This window comes from Botrytis sinoallii (genome assembly GCF_014898435.1).
Source record: "Botrytis sinoallii strain Bc 23 chromosome Unknown BSIN_009, whole genome shotgun sequence".
Classification (NCBI taxonomy): Eukaryota; Fungi; Ascomycota; class Leotiomycetes; order Helotiales; family Sclerotiniaceae; genus Botrytis; species Botrytis sinoallii.
The window spans coordinates 1,648,832-1,672,591 of record NW_024066036.1 but is presented as its reverse complement, the minus strand read 5'-3'; the positions used below and the strand labels follow the sequence as shown (position 1 = coordinate 1,672,591).

The 23,760-nt window shown below is 37.7% G+C and overlaps 8 protein-coding genes across 8 annotated transcripts; 4 read left to right on the top strand and 4 right to left on the bottom strand.

Moving 5' to 3' along the window:
• Positions 1-445: 445 nt before the first annotated feature.
• On the bottom strand, positions 446-2,449 carry EAF02_006037 (uncharacterized protein; the record flags this gene model as incomplete). Its single annotated transcript, XM_038902085.1, has 3 exons — positions 446-1,818; positions 1,877-2,058; positions 2,112-2,449. 3 exons carry the CDS (start codon positions 2,447-2,449, stop codon positions 446-448), a joined length of 1,893 nt encoding a protein of 630 aa, XP_038758302.1.
• A 786-nt stretch (positions 2,450-3,235) lies between these two features.
• EAF02_006036 (uncharacterized protein) lies at positions 3,236-5,187 on the bottom strand (the record flags this gene model as incomplete). The annotated part of the gene is made up of 2 exons (XM_038902084.1): positions 3,236-4,742; positions 4,796-5,187. The coding sequence occupies 2 exons, from the start codon at positions 5,185-5,187 to the stop codon at positions 3,236-3,238; spliced, it is 1,899 nt and encodes a 632-aa protein (XP_038758301.1).
• A 224-nt stretch (positions 5,188-5,411) lies between these two features.
• On the top strand, positions 5,412-6,414 carry EAF02_006035 (uncharacterized protein; the record flags this gene model as incomplete). The annotated part of the gene is made up of 2 exons (XM_038902083.1): positions 5,412-5,701; positions 5,754-6,414. The coding sequence occupies 2 exons, from the start codon at positions 5,412-5,414 to the stop codon at positions 6,412-6,414; spliced, it is 951 nt and encodes a 316-aa protein (XP_038758300.1).
• A 114-nt stretch (positions 6,415-6,528) lies between these two features.
• On the bottom strand, positions 6,529-7,398 carry EAF02_006034 (uncharacterized protein; the record flags this gene model as incomplete). Its single annotated transcript, XM_038902082.1, has 1 exon — positions 6,529-7,398. The coding sequence occupies one exon, from the start codon at positions 7,396-7,398 to the stop codon at positions 6,529-6,531; it is 870 nt and encodes a 289-aa protein (XP_038758299.1).
• Positions 7,399-8,380: 982 nt separating this feature from the next.
• Positions 8,381-9,916, top strand: EAF02_006033 (uncharacterized protein; the record flags this gene model as incomplete). Its single annotated transcript, XM_038902081.1, has 1 exon — positions 8,381-9,916. The coding sequence occupies one exon, from the start codon at positions 8,381-8,383 to the stop codon at positions 9,914-9,916; it is 1,536 nt and encodes a 511-aa protein (XP_038758298.1).
• A 747-nt stretch (positions 9,917-10,663) lies between these two features.
• Positions 10,664-11,910, top strand: EAF02_006032 (uncharacterized protein; the record flags this gene model as incomplete). Its single annotated transcript, XM_038902080.1, has 4 exons — positions 10,664-10,772; positions 10,846-11,062; positions 11,143-11,283; positions 11,352-11,910. The coding sequence occupies 4 exons, from the start codon at positions 10,664-10,666 to the stop codon at positions 11,908-11,910; spliced, it is 1,026 nt and encodes a 341-aa protein (XP_038758297.1).
• A 102-nt stretch (positions 11,911-12,012) lies between these two features.
• Positions 12,013-13,227, bottom strand: EAF02_006031 (uncharacterized protein; the record flags this gene model as incomplete). The annotated part of the gene is made up of 3 exons (XM_038902079.1): positions 12,013-12,474; positions 12,610-13,126; positions 13,199-13,227. The coding sequence occupies 3 exons, from the start codon at positions 13,225-13,227 to the stop codon at positions 12,013-12,015; spliced, it is 1,008 nt and encodes a 335-aa protein (XP_038758296.1).
• A 734-nt stretch (positions 13,228-13,961) lies between these two features.
• On the top strand, positions 13,962-15,806 carry EAF02_006030 (uncharacterized protein; the record flags this gene model as incomplete). The annotated part of the gene is made up of 4 exons (XM_038902078.1): positions 13,962-14,811; positions 14,911-15,157; positions 15,259-15,426; positions 15,482-15,806. The coding sequence occupies 4 exons, from the start codon at positions 13,962-13,964 to the stop codon at positions 15,804-15,806; spliced, it is 1,590 nt and encodes a 529-aa protein (XP_038758295.1).
• Between the last annotated feature and the right edge of the window lie 7,954 nt (positions 15,807-23,760).

Genomic DNA, 23,760 nt, shown 5'->3' with positions numbered 1-23,760 from the left:
TGCTAATGCGCTTAGAACCAACAATTGGACTCGAGATGCATAAGACCAACACAACTTACCAACAAGCAGCTCCACTACTCATCGTACGGTCACTTGATCTAATATCTTAACTAACTAGTTTTGTAAATAAATGCATGAACCAAAAAAAGAAACCCACACAAGAACACAGTCAGACGCTGCATATAATGTTACAAATGATCTCGATTACTTACATTGGGACTATTCGAATAGTGTGGGGGAACAAAATTAAAACCTCCTCTCCGTGTTGCAATCAACCAAAAACTGTTTTTGATCATTGATACATTTCGCACTGAAAACTCATCAAACACGTACAAAGCTCAAATTGGGATACCTGCTATCCTGACCTTCTTATGTTTGTGAGTGCACTTTTTCAATTTGATTATAATGACTATTCTCATCAAAATAGCAAATATACGATTCGTCTTTATCTTATCGACCGTGCCCCTTTAAATATCTTCTGAACATCCGACGGTCCCATAACAATTTCCTCTAGCTCGACATCTTCACGAGATTCTTGTATCTCACTATAATTCCCATACAAACAAGCCTTTTCACTTCTTGCTCTCGCAGTTAAATCACTCATTGTCTCCGCGCCCCTAAACGTATGGCCTACCATAAGCCCTCTAGAAAGAACGGCAAGTGAGCTTGACTTCCAAGCAGGAGTTCCACGTAGCCTCGTCTGATAGATTGTAAGGACGATGAAAATAGTAGCAGCAATGATGAAGAAACAGTGCAATGATATCCATTCCCATTCAATTTTATAGAAGGTCACCGTTTCATAGACTGTGCCTGCTTGTACTTTTGCGCCATCGTCGTTAGCGCGGATGGAGTTGCTCATACTTTTTGCAAGAGACGCGAATGTAGCTGGGAGATCATTGCTCATATTGAAAGCTTGCATCGAGCTGGGCTTATACTGAAGATTGCCATCGGACATGATGTAGCCATTCAACCTTGCCTGTTGTGTCTCAGTGACATTGTGCGTGATGTTCAGGTTGGTCGAAAAAAAGTCACTGAAGTAGCTACTGACGCTATTGACAGCCGCTTGTGAGACGTTATACTTTCCACCTAGGGATAGGTCGGATCGAGGCGCCGCGGATAATTTGCCATCGAAATTAAGACTTGATACGGTCGACGAGTTGAGAACAGCGGCCCACTTCGAGCTTGTAATCTGCCACGAATCCGGATCTCGCTTTGCACTTGTAACCTCGGAAATGTCTTCGGACAGAGTGCCGCTCGAAATCGTAGAATTATACCGATTGGCACAATAGTATAGGCCGCATTCTCGTGCTTCGATTTCTAAGTTTGGCCACGTCTGATTTGATCCATCTTGAGGGGGATGTATTTTGAGAAAAGTCATCGCCCATATCAACGTATCAATATCTTGTAGTGATACCGTCTCACTACCATTTCCAGTTCCATAAGTCGTCATAAATATACCACCTGGAACTTCCAAAGATGTAGATTCGGTGGTATAGTTCCAACTGTCAAAACCATCGATGGATAAGCTGTTGGGAAGTCTGAATGCAGTGCCCATCTCTCTAATTGCAATACCATTGTCGGTTTGCAAGTCTGCGAAGAGAAAATTGTAATCTCGATACTTCACTACTTTGTCGCTAAGATCGTTGCAAACATTACAAACCGAAAGGGACTCAAATGCATCCCACGTACAATTTCCAGAAGTACATGTGTGAGGAAGTTGTTGAGCGATCATTTCACTAGGCTGCGTAAGACCGTATAGGACAGCTGATTGCATGATGAAATCCGCGTCAGCGAAGGCTTGTACTTTGGGCGGATCACCTATTCATGGGTCAGCGGCTTTGATAACTTATTGGGGTTTTAGAAGGATCGAGTTTACTTAACACCATCGTGAGTTGCGTATTGAACAATCGGCCCCTAGAATAACGATCTGCTCTCGGGACGTCGGCAATTCCATGTTTTTGAGGAACTTGACGTTGTTGATACTGGCCAAGTTGTTGTGTAAAAGGATCAACAGCCAACGCAAGAACCGTCGTGACAGCACCGATGCGTACTATGAGCCTATCCGTGTGAGTATCGTCTCTGCATCGCAAATGGAAGACTAAATTTCTTACTCCCGATTTTTCCTCCATAACAGTTTGAAGCTACCTAATGGCCCCCGGCTTGCAGCATCAATCTTATCGAAATCTATCAGAAAATGCTTCTGTTCTGAAAAATGGAGCCATTTCCATTGGCTAGTGGACTCAGCAATAGAATACAGAACAAGAACTTTAGCAGCGGTTGAAAGAATTGATACCAAGGCGTTAAGTGTGATGCCATGCCAACGAAAAATAGTCTTTCCATCAAACGCATACAGAAGTGCAGCTAGAGCTATGAAGCATAGCGTTCCGCAAAAGAGGGAAGCAAGCTCTCGTTTCCAGAAGCGGAAGTTCCAGGAAAGCTCTCGCGACATCGATCCTAAAAAAAGAAAGCTTTTGCAAGACAAGAAAGAAAATTCACACAAAAGAAAACGTGGAAATTTCACTCATTAAGTAAAATCTATACAGTGGGGCGGCGACTGCGTCTGCATCCTCATATAGATGATCGCTTTTCGCGGTCGTGAAGGATACCCAATGGTGATTAAGATGGATCATGTTATCGCTATTTCTTGGCACGAAGCTGATATCTCTGCCAGTTGTATGACTTGCAGAGATCTTTGCTTAATTTGATCCAAATTTGACCGCCAGCTGCTGGGCTGTTGGCATCGTGGTTACGGAGACTTCTAGGCCCTGGTTCTTCCAGCGGCAAATGAAATGCCATCCTGTGGGAGATCCGCAATCAAGTTTGAGGATATTGTACGTACATTAATATATGTGTTCTAGCGGTGCATTATTGTACGAAGAGCCCTGTTTGGAACCCTTGTATAAGCTTATGTAAACTTAACTAATTCACAGGCTTTTAACCTTAAAATCTTAAATATAGATCAGCCTCACATAAGATGTACGTACAACGGCAATGTCTCGATCACGTTCAATAACCTAGATAAATACAATCTTGAAATGTAACTCATCATTCAAATGCACTCATCATTCCAGGCAAGTAGGGGTGGGATGTAAGTGTTTCAGTCGTAATTTACAACGGTAAAAGAGGAAGGAAGTTGAAAATGTGCAACATTTCGTTCATCTATTCATTCCACGATCCTTATAATTGCTAGTCTTTTGATATCATTTCTTCATTCCCTCTATATCCTTTCATAGCCTCACTTCGTCTTTCCAGTGGGAATGCCGAACATCACGGCTGGCTTTCCATCCTTGGCCGCTCTATCAACTCTGAAATACCCTTTTCTCTCCAACTGGATGATATCATCCTCTTTAAGATCGGCAACATTGCTATCGCATAGCTGATCTGTCTTGTGAGCGGAATCTGGTGTGAGGAAATCTTCCCAGTTGTCATCTTCCTCCAATTTGTCCTTAGTGATCATGTAGTCAAATTCATACACCTCTGTTGGAACAAGGGTTTGGTCAGAGGATAACCAAGTGACTTTCTTCTCGGTTTTCTTGACATCACCCTCCAAGTGCAGTTCCAGCTCAATATCTGTAATTGGACCAGAGCCATTAATTTTGCGCACGAATGCATTACCCCAATTCATGAGAGTAATTTCTTCGCCTTCTTTAAATAACTTGACATCCTCTTGATCAAGAATGAGGTTTTTGCTATATGTAACCTTCTTCATTCCGACCTTGGGATTCTTTCCATGCTTAGGCTTGTCTTCGGTGTATGGGGACTCTGGACCATTGGTGACAACTGCCTTTACTTGATCCTTGATATCGACACCTGTGTGTCTTGGTGCAATTGGATCGATTTCCTTCTTGTTTGAGGCCCAGAAATTGGTCCAATCCATGGTTACAATATTTCTACTTGGTCCCTGCTTCAAGATGAAATCTCTCAAAGCGGGAATTGTCATACCCCTTCTTCGAACTCCGCGGATTGTAGGCATACGGGGGTCATCCCAACCCCAGACTCTTCCAGCATCAACCATCTTGGCCAATTTACGTTTTGAGAGGAAGACTCGAACGAAGTTCATGCGAGCGAATTCCCACATGTGTACTGGTGTAAGGTTCAACTTGGTAATAAACCATTGATATTGAGGATTTCTGTCGTTGTACTCGGTTGTTCTCAAGGCGTGTGTAACTCCTTCGAGAGAATCGACGATTGGGCATGCGAAATCATAGGTAGGATACATCTTCCAAGTAGTACCTGTGCGGTGATGGGGCAAGGGACCACCAGTCTCGGGATCGTCGTTGGGACATCGGTAGATAACAGGGTCGCGCATTGCCTTATTTGGGTTGTCTACAGACATCTTTGCTCGGATACAGAACTTCTTTCCTGCTTCTGTGCCGTTTTTCATCTCTTCGAATATGGCGAGGTTGTCCTCAACACTCTTGTCTCTGTTCTTGCTTGCAATACCATCCATTCGTTGTTCCCTCATAGTCTGCTGATCTGTGTCATCTGCATAAGCGTTATCATCTTTGATGATTCTCAGACCGTATTGATATAATTCTTCAAAGTAGTCGCTAGTATGACTCTTCTTGTCTGGCTTAACGCCCATAAGTGCTAAATCCTCGATAATAGAGTCTTGGAATTCTTGTTTCTCTTTTGAAGGGTTGGTATCGTCGAATCGGAGGAGAAGTGTGCCCTTATAAAGCTCATGTGCGAAATAGTCATTGAGAAGTGCAGCCTTCGCGTGACCGATATGAAGATATCCACTAAACAAGATTAGTCCCATAACTGTGAGGTGTAATTGATTTGTTTGGCATACGATGGCTCTGGTGGAAACCTGGTCACAACCCCCTTCTCGGTATTGGGCAAAGCTATGTTGTAGCTTGCTCCCGCCTTGCTAGCAGCTGTCTTCTTTGCCTTCTCCGCCTCATCCTTGAGCTTGATCTCCTCTTGAATCTCTGGATGTGTCTGCTCAATAAATTGATACCATCTGACAAGATTGAGAGAAGTGCCCTTCTTTAAGAAAGCAGCTGCAACTCTGTTTGTGCGAAGTGTGACCCATATTTTTGAGTCCAAATCAGTGATCGTGTATCCGTTAATGTATGAACGAAGGGTAAGGTGCTTATCCAAGGCGATTAAATGTGGCTCAATAGCCTTGAAGTCTAGCGGAGCTAGATTCGTCGCCAGTTGAGACAATTCTTCGGACTTCATTTTTTTGTATATCTGAGTAGTAAATTGCTTTGATTATATCGTGAGATAAATTCTGAGAGTAGTGGGGGAATTTGTTGACTCAGGGCGGGGTGGCACGGAAAGGGTTTCACCGGGCGCCGAGCGGAAGCTAAAATTTATGATTAGGCGCTAGTGATTATGGATGATCTCGAATTACAAGCACTTTCGACCAATATTGAAATACTCTAGGCCTCGATCTACACATTATGGCAGCTCCAGGATTATGCCTAGCTCAAATGAGCAGGCTGTCTCTGTCTACTGCTCGACACGCCTTACTACACGCACCAAAAGCCTCAATACCTATAGTCCAAGTCCGACATAAGGGCTTCAAAGAGAGGATTCTCTCCAAGAAAGAGAAGTCAGGCGCTCTCACTGGACCAACTAAATCATTTTCTAAAAAGAAGACAACGGAAAAGAAGAAGAAGAAGCCAAGGACTACATATCGACAATATGATCCAAAAGATGCGGAAACATTCACCCTATGTGAAGCCATGCGGTTAGTCTACTTTATTGATTCAATTCAACATGTTTACTAATGCAGCGCATAGATATCTGAGAGCATTCGAAGTTGGAAGATCTCCAAATTCTTCCAAATACGAATTACATCTGAAGCTGAAATCGCTTAAGAACGGCCCCGTCGTACGAAATCGATTAAGACTTCCACACCCCGTCAAAACCGATTTAAGGATATGCGTTATTTGCCCTCCAGACTCGAAATATGCGGAATCTGCCAAAGCAGCCGGAGCAACACTGGTTGGAGAAGAGGAGATATTTGAAGCTGTCAAGGCTGGCAGAATCGAGTTCGATCGATGTATTTGTCAAACGGATTCCCTTGCGAAAATGAATAAAGCTGGATTGGGTCGTGTTTTGGGTCCTCGAGGACTGATGCCCAGCGCGAAGACGGGTACCGTTGTGAAAGATCCTAGCTTGGTTTTGAAGGATCTGATTGGAGGCGCTGAATATAGAGAACGTCTGGGTGTTGTAAGAATGGCGGTCGGTCAACTCGGTTTCACACCAGAGGAAATGCAGCGAAATGCCAAGGCCTTCATCGAGGCTGTGAAGAAGGACATGGCACAATTGAGTGACAAAATCAACAAAGAGATAGTCGAAGTGGTTTTGAGCTCTACAAATGGCCCTGGGTTCATTCTTAATGGGGAGTTCAGGGATCTCAATTCGAGTTTGACCCCTCGAGATTTATCGACTTCATAACACAACATATTATGACACGCACATTTGTACTTTAACTGTATAATGAAAATTCATTTACTTTAGCTGGGTATATTACTATAAACTCCTGAAGCTCTACAATACATGGCTCAATTGCTATGTCGATTTAAAATCTCTCAATATCTTTACCGCTTCGTCGCCAGCTCCCAAATCACGGTATATGCCCATGATCCTGACCAGCCGCGGTCTACCTTCTACTTTCAATGACAGTGCTTGCTTCAAAGCATTATTTAAATCCAGAACAATAGTGTTCTTCAACCGCAGTAATCGAGGTTGCTGAGCTGCGATGAACGGATGATCCAATCCGATCGTGATCGACAGATGCTCAACGTTACGATAGTCTAACACAAATCTTTGAAGCTTCTTCGTACTTGTTCCATTGACGACGCCATCAATAGCAAGATCATCTCGATCTTCATCCTCCTCCTCATCCTCGTCTTCACTCCAAGAATCTTCAAGTCCATTTGGTGACCGACCGAGGGATGCAACCATTAACCTATCCTCCAACTCTTCAAGTCGTGAATCAACCTCGAGTAATTTTCTTCCCAGAGCTATTTCCTTAGTAACACTTTTTTTCTCATCAAGAAGACCCTCAACTTCCAATTTCCTTTCTCTAACCTTCCCTCTTACATCCTCAACACCTCTTTTAAAACCTAATAGGCCCACTCTAACATCTTCAACCTTCTCTTCTCCACCCTTAAGGTCCGAGCCCAAGCTTAGAAATTGCTCATAATTGGTATTTACCAGATCCAATAATTCTTTGGAAAGACTCTGTGAACGCTCACGAAGGTCGGAACGTAAATCCTCGAGGGTCTGGTGACGATCTGATAATGTAGATAGATAAGTTGGTGCATCGAAAGATGGAGTCAAGAAATCAGATCGGGGAAGGGCTTCGGGATATGGAAGATTGTCTTCATCGTCTGAGGAAACATCACCCGATCCTCCACCAAAGTAGAATTTACTCATGTTTGATGGTTGTAAGAGATTTTCGAATCAATCAAGTTCTGAGAGGAAGAGTACGAGCGTTCAGAGCTCAATGTTCTTGAATAAGCTTCAATATTCTGTTTTCAGGAGTTCTGTTCTTTGCGTTTGATATGTTTGTGGTTGATGCTCTGCTGTATGCACCCGCCCTCACTCGTTCCGTTGGAATTCCCAGGTAGTTCTTCGTTTTAAGGCTAGTCAGGCATTCATGAGCAGATTGTCGCTCGGTATTTACATAACAGGACCCAGACGACGAACGTAAGCTCTGGTAAAGTCAAGCCAGAATCCCAGGACAACAGCCTAGGAGATGACAATCGTTGATGAAGGATCCCTTCTTTTATCTCTTGGCATGAAGGGATTTCCAGCTGTGATATAGAGTATGATTGGATATATCTCGTCGATTGACAATTGAATTCTTATGTCAGGTTAGTCGAAGGTTAAGAAGAGGTTAGAAGGATATATGATAGACACTTAAGATTCACTTGGATGCCTGCAAAATAGGGAAAACCAATAAAGTCCGATTCTCGGAAAGTAGCGTCTTGTGTAACTAAACTGATGACACTGTGACACTAATTTTTCACGCTAATTTTTATCAATCTAATCTTTTTGATCTCTCACACACTTTTCTATTCCCCCCTCCCTCTTCTTTTTCTAATCTGATCTTACAAACAATGCTCATTCGTCCTTTAATTTGGTACACGATTGTTCAATATTTGCCTTTACTTTCTTCATAAACAATCTCTTCTGATGAGTAACGACTTTAATTTCTGAATAACCTTCTCTTACCATCAAAGACAGTTTATCCTGTTACACTACAAAAGATTTACTTGTATGCTCATCAGTCAGTCAGCGTCGAAGAAAAAGTCGGGTCCCAAAGAGTTATTTTCATTCATATCTCGTGACCTTCCTTTTCTGCGATAGGTAGATAAACTCGAATTCGCCAATCGGCTATTCGTTGACCCGAATCATGGCTTCACCCGCGGTATCAACACCATCATCGGCTGGTTCTCCAGCAGCCCTTGCTCCAGCTCCTCCTGTTCTCGCCATCAAAACTGGGAATCTATCAAGCATGAATACCATGTCGCCAACATCGGGTGTATCTACCCCTACTATTATGACAACTAAGGAATGGGTTATTCCGCCACGACCGAAACCCGGACGAAAGCCTGCAACTGATACCCCACCAACAAAGAGAAAGGCTCAAAACAGAGCCGCTCAACGTGCTTTTAGAGAACGACGTGCTGCACGAGTAGGTGAATTAGAGGAACAACTCGAGGAGGTAAAGGAAGATCAACAGAGGCGGGAGAATGATATGAGATTGAAGATTACTAGACTTGAGGCAGAGGTTTCTAGATTCAATGGCGAACTTCAATCATGGAGATTACGATGCGAGACCCTTGATCGAATTGCAGACTACGAAAAGAGAGAAAAGGAAACTGCACTCAAGGAATTAGCATATCTCAGAAATGGACTTCAAAGCAAGAGCACTGAAGCTGTTCCTCTCCCACCACGCCGGAACCGCCAATCCACTCAAACACAATCCTTGCCACTGCCACGACAAGAACAAATCCCCTTTGTTCCAGACCTTGAGGTGTCAAGTGAAGCAATCGGTTGTGGCGGTTGCAAGTCATTGGGCGAATGTGCTTGTGCTGAACAAGTGATTGCTATGTCCACTCAAGGTTGTGGCAATTGTAGTCCTGACACTCACTGTCAGTGCTTGGAAGAAACGCTTAAGGATGTCGGCATGGATTTGAAGAGGGCACACTCTCCTTCAGTTGATGGCGCCTCGGAAAAGCGTTTTCGTTTGTCATCTAGGCCTTCCAGTCCTCTCGAGATTGATTTTACTGCCCAGTTCTCACGACGACAGCCTGTCATCCGTGAGCCATCGCCTCCACCTCAGATCATCTCACGACCTATAGAACCATGCGGCTTCTGTGATCAATCAACATTTTGCCCGTGTGCTGAAAGAGAACAGGAGAATCGTCTTGCACCTTTACTTAATGAAGTTACGCCACCACCATCAGATACAGATGTTGAAAACACACAAGTCAAACTTCCATCTATGCAACCCAACCATATGCATCGACCAGTTAGTGCCGCACCAGCTTCAAATTCCTGTGCCAATGGCCCTGGTACTTGCAAACAATGTATAAGTGATCCAAAGGCAGGGCTATTCTGTCGATCACTTGCAGCAATGAGAGCTTCTTCAAGCTCAGCTCCACCTGACGGATGTTGTGGTGGCAGTTCTTCCGGGGGTGGCTGTTGCAAGACAATGGAGCCGGCATCTACTTCAGAACCACCTCCGAGCTTATCTGTTGCAGAAACCTACAAGACCCTTTCTACCCACAAGAATTTCGATCAAGCCAGTGATGAGTTGAATACGTGGTTAGGTCGTCTTCATGCTACACCGCTCCAACATGCTGGTAGAGCACCCATGGAAGTGGAGGCTGCAAGTGTTATGGGTGTACTCAAGCTCTTTGATCGAAGATTCGGAAGAGGTTGAAGACCATAGAAAGTTTTATTATAGATACCCAGCCTTAATTACGACTCATGAAGACGAATGACTTCATATTTTATTGTACATATTTTCAGGATATGCATAAGCATAAAACAAAAGCATAAGCGTTTTGACATTTTTTGATTTTTGGAGCACCGTTCATTGAGCTGGCCAACCTTCATGTACATGTATAGTTTAATATATCAAATGCAATGCACATATCCACTCCAACGGTCATGTATACGAATGACAGCTGAGAAATACTCACAAGGTATCCACAATTCTTGGCGATCAATTGTCCTTTCCTAGAAAGGCAGGTCTAAGTACAACAAAACCGTTCCTGGGGAATTCCGATACCAAGTTATCTTTTCCGATCCATTGCCTGCCCCACGTGTAAGATTCAATCAAGGAGGGGTCGTTGGTTACACTGCAGCACGTTCCTGAGCACCTGCCTTTCCTTCCTTTTCTTCTCTACAATTTCAAGCCATTGATAAGTTGCCGTCTTTTAGTCCTTTCGGGTTTGCACGATACTAGGCTGTCGGAGTAATATCTTTTTTGAATTCGGTAAGAGTTCCTATACGGTAATTAGGTAGATTAAATGCATGTCCGATGTGACTGAGGTGAGCTAAAAGTTTGGTCGACTACTTCTATTTATATTTAAGCTCCAATGTAAGTTCGAAATATTTCTTGATCAAACTTCTTTTTGCTTGCGCTTTCTCAATTACGTCTCTAAGTTTTTGGAAAGTTATCAAGATGCAGGCCGTTAAAATTACTGCGTTTCTCGCTCCTCTGTTATTCCCGTTCCAAGGTGTACAAGCATCATTATATGGAGAAAGTAGTTTCAACCACACCTGTGAATTGAGTGCGTATTTACCCTCCCCAGCGCAATCACAATTGCATTTCTATTAGAAAGTGAAACAACTAACAAAAATAAGAAACGCCCTATCTCTCCTGTTCCAAGAATGCCTCTCCAGACCTCACCGATTCCTGCTGTACCGAGACTTTTGGAGGTCTAGTTCTCAGTACCCAATTCTGGGATACGTATACTGGGTACGAATCGGAGGGACAATTGTTACCCAAGAATTCGTGGACGTTGCATGGACTTTGGCCCGATTTCTGCAATGGAAGTTATACGCAGTATTGCGATTTGAGGTTTGTGAATTCCAATTTGTTGTGGTTTAAAGTTATTGGGGAAGAGAAAGAACTACAGAACTGATTTTGGAAATATGTAGTCGTCAATATGACCCTGTTCCATCTCCTAATACTACAACCGGAACGGCAAGTGGAACACCTGTGCCTCCTTACACCGGAAAGCCCATCTCGGAAATCATCAAGAGTTACGGGAAATATGATCTCCTCGCCTACATGAACAAGTAAATTCCCGCCCTCCTTTCCCCTCCTACCTCCCCATCCCCTCCCAAAACTAACACCCCATCCCCAGCTACTGGATTGCCCAAAACCAACCCAACTGGTACCTCTGGGCGCACGAATTCTCCAAACACGCCACCTGCTTCTCCACCTTCGATACTTCCTGCTACGGACCAACCTACAACTCTACTCCCTTCTCCGACTTAATCTCTTTCTACACCACCGCCCTCTCTTACTTTTCCACCCTCCCAACTTATGATTTTCTGAGCAAACACCATATCGTACCTTCCAATACAACTACATATACGCTTTCTTCGCTGCAATCGGCGTTGAAGAAGGAGACTGGAGCCGTGCCATATATTGGATGTTCGGGACCGAGATATAATGCTACGGAGCAGGGGAAGGGGAGTTTGGATAATGGATATACGGTGTTCAGTGAGGTGTGGTATTACTTCCATGTGCTTGGGAGAGTGCAGGATGGGAAGAAGACACCTGTGGGAGCGGATATCAATGGGGGTAGCATAAGCAGTTGTGCGACTACGAAGGGAGCAGTGAAATATTTTGAACGAAGTGCGGGGTCTGTAAGACGGGGAAGTGGTGCTTATGAGTTGGAGGGTGTTTTGGGATCATGAGGTAGTTTTGATGGGTGATTTAATGGGTGGTTTAATGAGATTGTGAATATGAATCATATGTAAGCTAATAAGAGATAAATTTGGATCTAATTATGTACATTCCTATATATGTTTCGTAATCCCTGGTTCAATTTGCTCCAAAGCCTCCATGACCTCAGTGTAAACCCTCATCTGCGCATTCTTTCCCTTGTCACTCCTTACGTATTTACTTGGTTCACTGACCATACAATCCACCATGTACGCCCCATGACTTTCTTCTCCAGCAGCCACTGCCGCAACTAAAGTCCTACTACCTACCTCTGTTGTCCTCGCTAACAAAGATTTACCAATGCAAGCCAAGATATTCAAAGGAAATACAGCATGACGCATCAGGTCAGAATGACAGAATCCGGGGGTAAGCGTATTGAGTATTATTTGTTCTTTGTCCGATTTAGAAAGTCGGGGAGCGAGTTCGCGAATGATGAAGATTTCGAGGAGTTTGGAAACGTTGTAGCGGTCTTGTTGAAGCTTGGGATTCTTGAGGGCAGGCAGAATGAGAGTAGAGGATTGTTCTTTGAAGACGGCCTAGAAGGGAATTTGCGTTAGTTTTGAAGTTTCTTGGAGTGATCTCATATTGAGGGGTAAGTTCGCAAATCGCTAATGCCTCGCCAAATTGAGATATTGACAATCCAGACAACAGATGAAGGGGTAGAAACATACCTGTTCATGCGCATCACTCGCTACAATTGTCAATCTCGGCACTATATTAAATTTCGCAGCACTCTCCCTCAATTTCGGCAGTACCAGTAATGCCATTAAAAATGTACTCATCACATTAACCGTAATTGTACTTTCCATTCCCTCGAACTCCTCATATTTCGGCACTGCCAATCCCGCATTCTCAAGCATAACATCTAACCGGTCCAGCTGGTCTATTTTGACGCAAAATTCCTTGACGGAGGCATACGAAGTGAGATCCACTTGCCATACTTCGATGATAGTTTTGTGATTAGGAAGCGAGGCAGAAATCGAAGCAACGGCAGCTTCGCCTTTAGAAATGGTACGACATGCGAGGATCACTTTTGCAGCACCGAGTCGAACAATGTGTCGAGCGGCTTCGAGACCAAGTCCTGTGTTTGCGCCGGTTATGATGATTGTTTGGCCCGCAAACGAGGTCTCTGGATATGGAAGTTTCTTGAACTGCGATTTTAAGAAACGACCGAGGAAATCGGTGGGACTAGAGAGGGAGAGACATTAGAATACGGATTTCGAGTAATTGAGAGAAGATGAAGGTGGTTGTCCAACTTACAGATTGAAGTTTCCAAATAGTTTAGGCATGATGATTATAATTTGATATTAGTGAATCTGGTAAATCAGTATTTGGGAATGAATCAATAGATATTTGTAGCAATTATTCAAACGCATTTTGGTGTTGATGATCAATTGTTCGACGTCGATGTCTGAAACCATAGTGAACAGCTTCAAACACATCGTCCTGGAGTTCTTGTCGGAAGAGATGGCCCGTGAGCTTATACAATAGCCCAAGGTTTTTGGTCTTTCACGTGCATAAACACTCATCCAATATTATGCCCCGCGAAGAAGTTCCAATGTGGTCACTCTCGCTCCCTTTGCTATCCAGATCCAAATAGGCATTTGAACAAAATACTCTTTATATGAAATGGTGTATTTTTTTAGATTCGGCTGATTATTTGTCCACAGAAAAATTGAATGGGCTACCTAATCGTAGAGATTTGCGTGTGCATCAATGATGTGAAGGCAGGAAACATATTTCTTCAATTGTTGTTGAAGATATATATTAGTTGGAAGAATTCCTATTCCGATTTGGTGGCAAATATTGATGTGGTTAAGAGTTGACAAGATCAACAATGTCTGGGCCTATCAAGTGCCAGAAAGAGCCTTCGCGTTGTTGAGGGCTGACGAGCATATGCGCTGTTGAAAATGGTTGGCTGCTCGCGCAAAAGCACAGGGGTGCATTTGAATTCATTAGATCTTCCTGTTTTATCCCTCGAGACTCTAGCAGGATTCGAATTAACATCGATCATATTACAGTTATGGCCGAAGAAGGTTTCAACCTATTCAAGACCAAACGTGCGGCACGCCAGGAGGCGTGGCATGGTCCAGGCAGTGGGTGGAATCCATTTGCAAAGACCACTCAGAGAAGTAGTTCATTTCCAGCCCAGGTCAGGGACGACGACTCAGTCAGTGGGCGGGTGCCAAAAGTTATCGATGCTGTGGCTAAGCCCAGGATTGAACGTATCGAGTGGGAGGAATGTCGCAAAAGTATACTACAGGATACAAATGATTTCAACCACAATAATAGTATACTGCAAAATGTGGAAGAGCTCTACTGGGATCCCATAGGAGAGCTATCAAACTTTGGAGCTGGGGAGCTTTCGGTATCGACAAACTTCTCTGTCAATACTCGTACCGAGTCTCGTGAAGAAGTGTTACCCATTGATATGCATGTTCTGGAAGTCGATCGTGAGGGCAAAAATTTCAAGGTTATACTCAAGGACACAGAGGTATTATCGGAGTATCTAAAGCGAATTCCAACCAAACAATCCGAAGCGCATTTTTACTTCTTGCGGGACGTATCGATCCATGCATCGCCAATAGTCAGCCGATTGTTGGGCTGCAGTATCGATGTTTTTCGAGACCACTTGAAGCGTGCCAGCGATGATGTCGCGTTTTTACTTCCGAGTAGAAGCTACATCCAGGATCATGTGGTCATACCCTATCAACGTTGCTATAGACGCAGCTCTGCTAAATCTATCTGCGAAGTCCAAAACAAAAGGAGTACATTTTGTCATGGCAATTTGGTTTCTTCGGAGGAACACGTCACAGTATGGACGTCACGAAGTAGCCAAGAGTCTTCCAGAAGTAGCCGAGAGCCTTCCAGAAGTATGTTGTTTTTATTTTTCAATCATTTCCAATGTCACAAAGTATTGGAGTTTCTATTATCTCTTTAAAGTGACCTGGGCTTATTTCCTACATGCATAGCTTTGATCATCTGCGATGGGAATCCCAAGCAATCCGGTGATCACTTTGATATTTCTCTGACCATGCGTTCAAGACTCGAAAATCAAGTTCAAGAAAGACAACTACATTATAGCCGAGGCGACCTAAAATTCATAAAAACAAGCGTGTCTTTGATAGCATTATGGCTTGCTAGCAATGAATGGCAAGCCGTCATCCGCTCACAGGAAGCATATATGCTTCCAGGCCTCAATACCTCGCCACCACTGAAGTAAGGTTGTCGGAGAAAGAGGCATTCGAGGAGTATCTCAAACAGACATGGAGTATGCTAAAGATGAACCTCCGTGTCATTGATTCTCTGGAAACCCTTAGCTCTAGTTGGCTTACTGAACAATACAAGGAAACATTGAAAGACTATCAATTCCTTGAAAATAAAGTCATGATCCAAATGAAGCAAAACAGTGCCAGTATACCACTACTCACAGCAATGATAGCTGTTGAGGATAGTAGAAAGGCAATACAGCAAGCCAACGATGTGAAGTAAGTTGCAAGATGTCGTCAAATTTCCCCATATCACAATGCTAACAAACTACAGGGCTTTGACAGTCCTTGCGACGGTGTACATTCCATTATCATTCGTTGCCGGCGTTTTTGGTATGAATGTATCGGAACTCAATTCTGGAATTGATGTCGATATTTGGCTATACTTTGCTATCAGCATACAGGTTACGATAGCATCAATGGTTCTAGTATGGAAATGGGAATGGTTGACAAGAAAAGTTAGGAACTTTCGAATCAGACCTAATAATAATCCCAGCCCGAGAAAAACTGTTTCAGGAGCTCTTTTCTCCATGGGTAGAATGACGGCCGGGATTGGAAAACCGAGAGATGTTCAAATTGGCCATGATTTGGAGAAATGAATCACTAGGACTGGACGTAGTTAATTTGGGTACAACTCCCAACGCTCAACTGTACACGAATCTCTTATTTTCTTTTCATAATTGGATGATTTTTATTCTAAATGCAGCCCTATATCAAGAGAGTATACTGAACAACTGGACAGCTCGTATATAAAACCAGGCGGAATGAAAATGGGGTATATCATCAGCTAGCTCACTGTGGATTATAAAAATATCCCCATCACTACTGCCTCGTGTTCACATGGTTAATACTATCTCGTCTATCGTTAAATCCACAGGACATGAAAACAATCAAGCAATTTTCATACTCATTGCATTTTACTGTATCAATCAATAAAGAGTCACAGATAACAAACTAATCATATACAGCGGGTGTCTAGGTATCCATAGGTATCATTCTAAACATCTAGCACTCCAACCACCAGAACTAACTCCCCATCTTCATCTGCATCTCCAATCCTCAAATCTCACTTCTAGGATTCCCCTCTCCAACACTACCAAACTATATTCAAATAATTCTTTAATATTTATATTTATATCTATCTTTATATCTATTTTTATTTCTATCTCTATCTCTATACCCATCTTCACCCCAATACCCATCTATCAAACAAATCCCAAGATCCAATAATCATATTCAAAATACAAATATAAACTCACAAGCACCCTACACAAAACATAACAAACATAACAAACATCAAATCACCCCAATTTTCTCATTCAATAGACAACTCCTACTCTATCCTATCTATCTACATACATACACACATCTTCATTTTCGCGTCTCTTCATTTTGATATTATAGCATTGAAACTTTCGGTGTTTTATCTGTTATACAGCAAGATTGACATTTAGGAATTAATTAGTTTTATATTGATTCTACTTTATGGAATTTGAACTTTAAAGCATACATTTACTTATTTGCTTATTTATTTACTGGGTTAGTTAGATACTTAATATTTACCCCGGTGATTCTGAAGTATTTCGCTAGATACAATACAATACAATAACGTGGTTTATCACCGAGTGGGCCATATCACCGAGTGGGCCACTTTCACCTCAATTCGCACTCTTCATATTCAATACACATTTTATTAACCATTTATTATAAAATCTATGAATAAAGAAGCACATTTACTTTTAGCCATCGAAGTTTTTCAAAAAGATAAAAAATTAAGTATTCAAAAGGTTGTTAAGCTATATAATATATCTTGTACAATGATCAGTCATAAAATAAACGGTTTAACTCCATGTACAGAGATTCAAGCGAATTGTTATAAAATTATAGAATTGGAAGAGGATATGATTATTAAATATATACTTGATATGGATTCAAAAGGATTTCTATTCAATATTAAGAATATAGAAGATATGGTGAATTATATTTTTGAATCGAGGGATTCGAAATGTGTTGGAAAGTTTTGGGTATATTGATTTGTATAATATCGAATCAAATTAAAGATGCGTTTTAGTTATATTTATAATTTCCAAAAAACTTTTTATGAAGATTCTAAGTTTATTGAAGATTGGTTTCGAGTAGTTGCGAATATATAAGCGAAATACGGCATTTTGGATGGCGATTTCTACAATTTTGATGAAACAGGCTTTATGATAAAGATTATATTTGTAGCAATAGTTGTTATTAGTATTGAAAGATGTGGCAGAAGTAAATCAATATAGTCAGGTAATTGAGAATAGGCTATAGCAATAATATGTGAAAATGGAGAGAATGAAACTATTCCCCTATTTCTAGTGGTTTAGGGACAAGTTCATCTTTCCAATTGGTATATCGAAATCGATCTTCCTACGGATTGAGCTATTAAACCTATATCTAATGGATGGATAAATAATGAGATAGGTTTAAAATAGTTGAAACATTTTGATAAGTATATTAAAAATCGAAAAAAGAGCAGATATCGAATGTTGATATTAGACGGGTATGAAAGTTATAAAGCAAAAGTTTTTCAGGTATATTGCAAAGAGAATGATATTATATGCTTGAATCTATCATTGCATTCAAGTTATTTAATTCAATTATTTGATGTAGGCTGTTTTAGAAATCTGAAACGTTTATATGGTGATCAAATTGATAAGTTTATCAAGGTATATATCAATTATATTTTGAAGGTTGAATTCTTTATAGCTTTTAAAGCTGTATATGAAGAATCAATCATCTTTTAGAATATGAAATCAGGGTTTAGAGGAGCAGGTTTAATACTTTTTGATTTTGATGCTGTGCTTTCGAAATTGGATATTCGAATTTGTATACCTATTTTTTCCTCTTTCGATCTAGATTAATGGATTTCTCAAACTTTTTATAATCCAATTGAAACTCTTTCTCAATCAACTTTAATGAAATCTCGAATAACTTGATATCAATTAAGCTTTTCTATATCTATATTCGAGACTGTATTAGTTTTAGTTAAAGGTATAGAGAGATTAGCTTATGAGAATATATTTTTGAGTGTAGAGATTTGTATATTTCGAAAGGCAAATGAGGTATCAAGTAAGTGTTGATGTGTGAAAAAACTTAATTGTGTTAAGGAGGAGTATTTACTGGATAAGAGGCTTTTGATATATTATTTCAGCAAGAGGTTGATATTTAGATTCAATGTGATGAGTGTTAAAAAGAAAGGAATTCTAATGGGAAGCATTTTCTATTCGGTGTTGTAGTAAATGCGGAAAGACAGGTCATAATACAAGAACCTATCAAAATAATGTAATAGATCCTAGATTATTAGATTCTTAATAGTTTTAATCAATTGATTCAATCGTTGTTGAATAATATAGGTTTGAAGGTGTGAATTGACACACAACAAATTTCGAAGGAATTATTTTCTTCGGAATATGACCCTTTCGCGATCGTTTTAGATTATAGCTATCAAATCAATTCCATTGTAATTATCTCCAATTGATTCGAACCAGTAGTTATTGTAATATTGTTGTTGGCGTTCCAAATACAAAAGTTATACGAAAAATCGTATAAAAATTTTCTCCAAAAACCTTATATTTTAGAGATACAATATCAATATAAATTGTTCCAACAATTCTGTAATATCTAATAAAATAAAAATGGAAAAAGCTATTCCTAAAGCCTTTAATTTATTATCCTTTTATTCTATAATCATTTTAGGTATTTCTGCTTCAATAAATCTCTTTTGTTTCTTTAAAGAGCTATCAATATTGATTTCTAGTTTCCTAATTATATTTAATTTTATAATAAAAATAGAGGATCTCAATCTATCTAATAATTCTTTTATTATTTAAAGCTTAATCAAATCAATTTTATTTATTCAAAATAAAAAAAAAGGCTCCTTAAATCCCTTTTACAATCCAAGCAAACAATTATGAATTCAAATTATATTTATTATTTTAAAAAAAGCTATTCTAAAAGCAAAAGATCTTATTCTCTTAGTTTTTATTTTTATTCAAACTCATAAAGAGCAATCTAAATTATTAGATTTTTTGGAAATCTTCTGAGAATATATCGAAAAAGGCAATCTTATTATAGTTTTCAAAATTATTATCTTTTAGATTATATATCTTGAATCTGCAATTCAAAAGATTGAATTACAAGTAAAAGCTTTAATTAAATCCTTTTTGATTAATATCAATTTAATCCCGAAATCTTTTTATATCAATATTACAAAAAAAAAAGAATGGAATTTAGTTTTTAAAAGAAAAAACAATAAATTTATTTCAATAAAAAAAAAGTTTAAAATTATTCAAAAAAGATTTTTTTTAATTAAATCAGAAATCTTTAATCTCAAAACGTTTTTGTTTCTAATAATACAAAATAAGATTAATAAGGTTTTTAAGAAATTGAAATCAAAGAATTAATAATTATTATAGTAATACTTTTTTTTAATAATAATAATATTATTATTATTAATAATTCCTTTATATTATAATTCCTAATTGAAAAGAAAATTATTTAAAAGAATATTATCAAATTCGAAAGAATCCAAAAGGATTAAGAATAATATAAAGTTATTATTTATAATATCTTTATAAAAGAATTTTTTGGATTTAAAGAAATAGATTTGATTATAACCGAAATCGAAATCTTCAATATAAACTTCAAGCTAATAGGAATTCCCTTTTAGCTTATTTTATTAATTAAAAGAATCTATTAGAAAGATAATGCTATTATGATAATCTTTGTTTCGAAATCAGAAGCTGAATTAGCTATTCGAAAGTGGCTGTATATTATAGATATTAATATTAGAATAGAGTAATTTTACGAATCCAGATCAATTATTTAATACTAAAATGCTAAGGCTTTGGGTATCAAAGTTCGTATTGCAAAAAAAATCCTTTTTGTAGATTATATGGAGGTAAATATATTATAGTAATATATTTCTGTATAGTTTGTAATCTAAAAGGAAAAGCCTGTTTTTATATTATTACTAAATGTTTTAATTGTTAAGGAAATCATATAGCTAATTCCAAAAGCTGTGAAATCTTTAAAGCAATTTAACAAAAAGCTAATAGTATTAATTAATGTATTACAACAATATCAGATTTCTTTAAATAAATCTCAATAAAAGTTTTCAAGCTATAAAAAACATTCTACAGCTTGCTTTTGAGCTAAATATCGATTTGATTCTAATTTAAAAACCTTAGATTTAAAAGAATGAAATTAATTTCTTTAATTGCAGATTGATTATACACTTCAATTTTATATAAATTCTTTTTAATTTCAATTCTGAATTCAAACTTCAAACTCTTTTTTATATTACTAAAGACTTCAAAGCTACAATCAATCTAGTTTTTTATTTTTTAATAGATCCGGATATACAGATAATAAATTATCAATATAGAAACGAAACCTTTCAAATTATTAATATATATAACAAAACGAATTAAATGTAAAAAAAAGGATATATAATTAATTGATTTTTTTATAATTAGTTAATCAATCAATAGACAAAAAGACCATTATCCTCCGCAAGGAGCCTGGCTGGTTCAGTGGTAGAGTGATCGGGTCACTCTCCTACTGTTCTACGACTTATGGCTATAGCGATCTGATCCACATGGATTCACCCTATATGCCATCTCATAGGCCACCTTAATATGGACCTCCTGATACAACTCTACTGAGCTTCAATAATCTATTGCTAATCCTAATAAAGCTTTTCTATTATGGGCCATAAAAGCAATCGATCGAATATTGAAGGGGAACTGATCCCTCTTCTAGTTATTATTACTACATCTATACGCCATTTCGCTACTCAGCGGAACCATCGTTCCGGCTGCTCCTCTCGAGCAGCCCAATAGCCGAATCCTCCGCTTTTCTGAAGCATCATTACATACACACTTGTTTCTTTAAAGCAATATATCTATATACACTGCTCCTGTTTATAAAATATAGTTCTATAACAAAAGTAATTATACAATCAGAGTACTTCTCTCTATAAGCAGAAGGAATGCTAGGAATATGGGGCTAATCAAAAACAACTCTATTTGCAATCATTACACTGGCTTATTTAGGATATATAAAAGGAACTAGGTTTACCCTGTAAGGTTTTATTAGTATACATATCAGCGCCTTTCTGTATTTGTAACTCTAGATCTAGCCACATCTTTTATACCCCTCGGAGGTCCTCTACAAGACGTTAATCACTATAAATAAATAAATAAATAAATAAATTAATCAATCAATAAATAATAGTATTAGGCAATTTCAATTCCTATTATTCATTATGGGATCCCTTTTTAAATAAAAATATTAATATTGATTAGCTAAAAGAGTGGTTTGAAGATCAAGATCTAATTCTATTAAACAAATCTGGAATTAGTATTTTCTTTCGATCTAATCTTATAAATCCAAGTGTACTTGATTTAATATTGGTTTTTGAAGACATTTCTTCAAGAATATAAGATTAGCAAATATTTCCAAATATTGGATTTGATTATTTAGGGATATTATTTGAATTAAAAGGAAAGAGAATCTGAATATTCCCAATTAAGAATTAATTGTTAAATATTATATAAAATTAGCTAATTAGAAGTTATTCGAATCTATTTTACAATTCAAAATCAATTATTCGCTTACTTTAGCTGAATTGGAAATGTTTATAATCATTATATAAGATTCAATAGATTTTCTATAAGAAAACGATATTTATTACTCGAAATTAGATCAAGCTGCTAGCAAACTCACAAGGATTATTCAAAAGGCAATGGAAAGTTGTATTTCGAAAATAATTATAAATAAAAAAGCCAAGATATAATGGTTTTCTGAATTAAAAGCTTTTCGAAAAGAATTAGGAAAAGCAAAACAATAAGTTGAATCCAATCTCGAAAATAATGATTCAAAAGAAATCTATCGAATTATTAGAAATAAATACTTTTAAGTTATTAAAATAATAAAGAAAAACTATTGGAATGATTTTCTAGAAAAAGAGAGTATTTAAACTATTTTCAAAGCAATGGTTTATATAAAGGATTATCAAAATTAAAGGATTCCTGATATTGCTTCAGAAATCTCTTTGAAGGAAAATGCTTTGTCTTTCGAACTATTCTTTTCTTTCAATTTTCTATTATTTTGAAACTAGAATGGAAAGGATATCGATAATCTAACGAATAGGAGTGGCCTGCTTTTTCCCAAATCGAATTAAAGAATGCTTGCTCGGCTAAAATCAAAGGGAAAACTCCTGGCCCAGATGGTATTACTCAGGAAATCATTACAAGAGCCTATAAAGCTATTCCCCAACACACAACAAATTTCGAAGGAATTATTTTCTTCGGAATACGACCCTTTCGCGATCGTTTTAGATTATAGCTATCAAATCAATTCCATTGTAATTATCTCTAATTGATTCGAATCAATAATTGTTGTAATACTATTATTAGCGTTTCAATACAAAAGTTATACGAAAAATCGCATAAAAATTTTCTTCAAAAATCTTATACTCTAGAGATACGATATCAATATGAATCGTTTCAATGATTTTGTAGTATTTAATGAGATAAAAATAAAAAAAGCTATTCCCAAAGTCTTTAATCTATTATCCTTTATCCTATAATCATTTTAGGTATTTCTTTTTTAATAAATCTTTTCTGTTTTTTTAAAGAACTATCAATATCGATCTCTAGTTTTTCAATTATATTTAATTTTATAGTAAAAATAAAGAATCTCAATCTATTTAATAATCCTTTATTATTTAAAGCTTAATCAAATTAATTTTATTATTCAAAATAAAAAAAGAGGCCTTTTGAATTCCTTTTACAATCTAAGTAAACAATTATAAATCCAAATTATATTTATTATTTCAAAAAAAGCTATTCTAAAAGTAAAAGATTTTATTCTTTTAGTTTTTATTTTTATTCAAATTTATAAAGAGTAATCTAAATTACTAAACCTTTTGGAAATCTTTCAAGAATATATTGAAAAAAGCAACCTTATTATAACTTTCAAAATCATTACCTCTCAGATTATATATCTTGAATCTATAATTCGAAAAATCGAATTACAAGCAAAAGCTTTAATTAAACCTTTTTCAATTAATATTAATCCAATTCCAAAACTCTCTTATACTAATATTACAAAAGAAGGAAAATGGAATTTAGTTTTTAAGGGAAAAAACAATAAATCTATTTTAATAAAAAAAAGCCTAAAATTACTTAAAAAAGATTTTTCTTAATCAAATCAGAAATCTTCAATCTCAAAACCTTTTTGTTTCTAATAATATGAAATAAGATTAATAAGGCTTTTTAAGAAATTGAAATTAAAGAATTAATAATTACTATAGTAATACTTTTTCTTAATAATAATAATATTATTATTATTAATAATCCTTTTATATTATAATTTCTAATTGAAAAGAAAGCTATTTGAAAGAATATTATCAAATTCAAAAAAATCCAAAAGGATTAAAAATGGTATAAGATTATTATTTACAATATTTCTATAAAAGAATTTCTGGATCTAAAAAAATAGATTTGATTA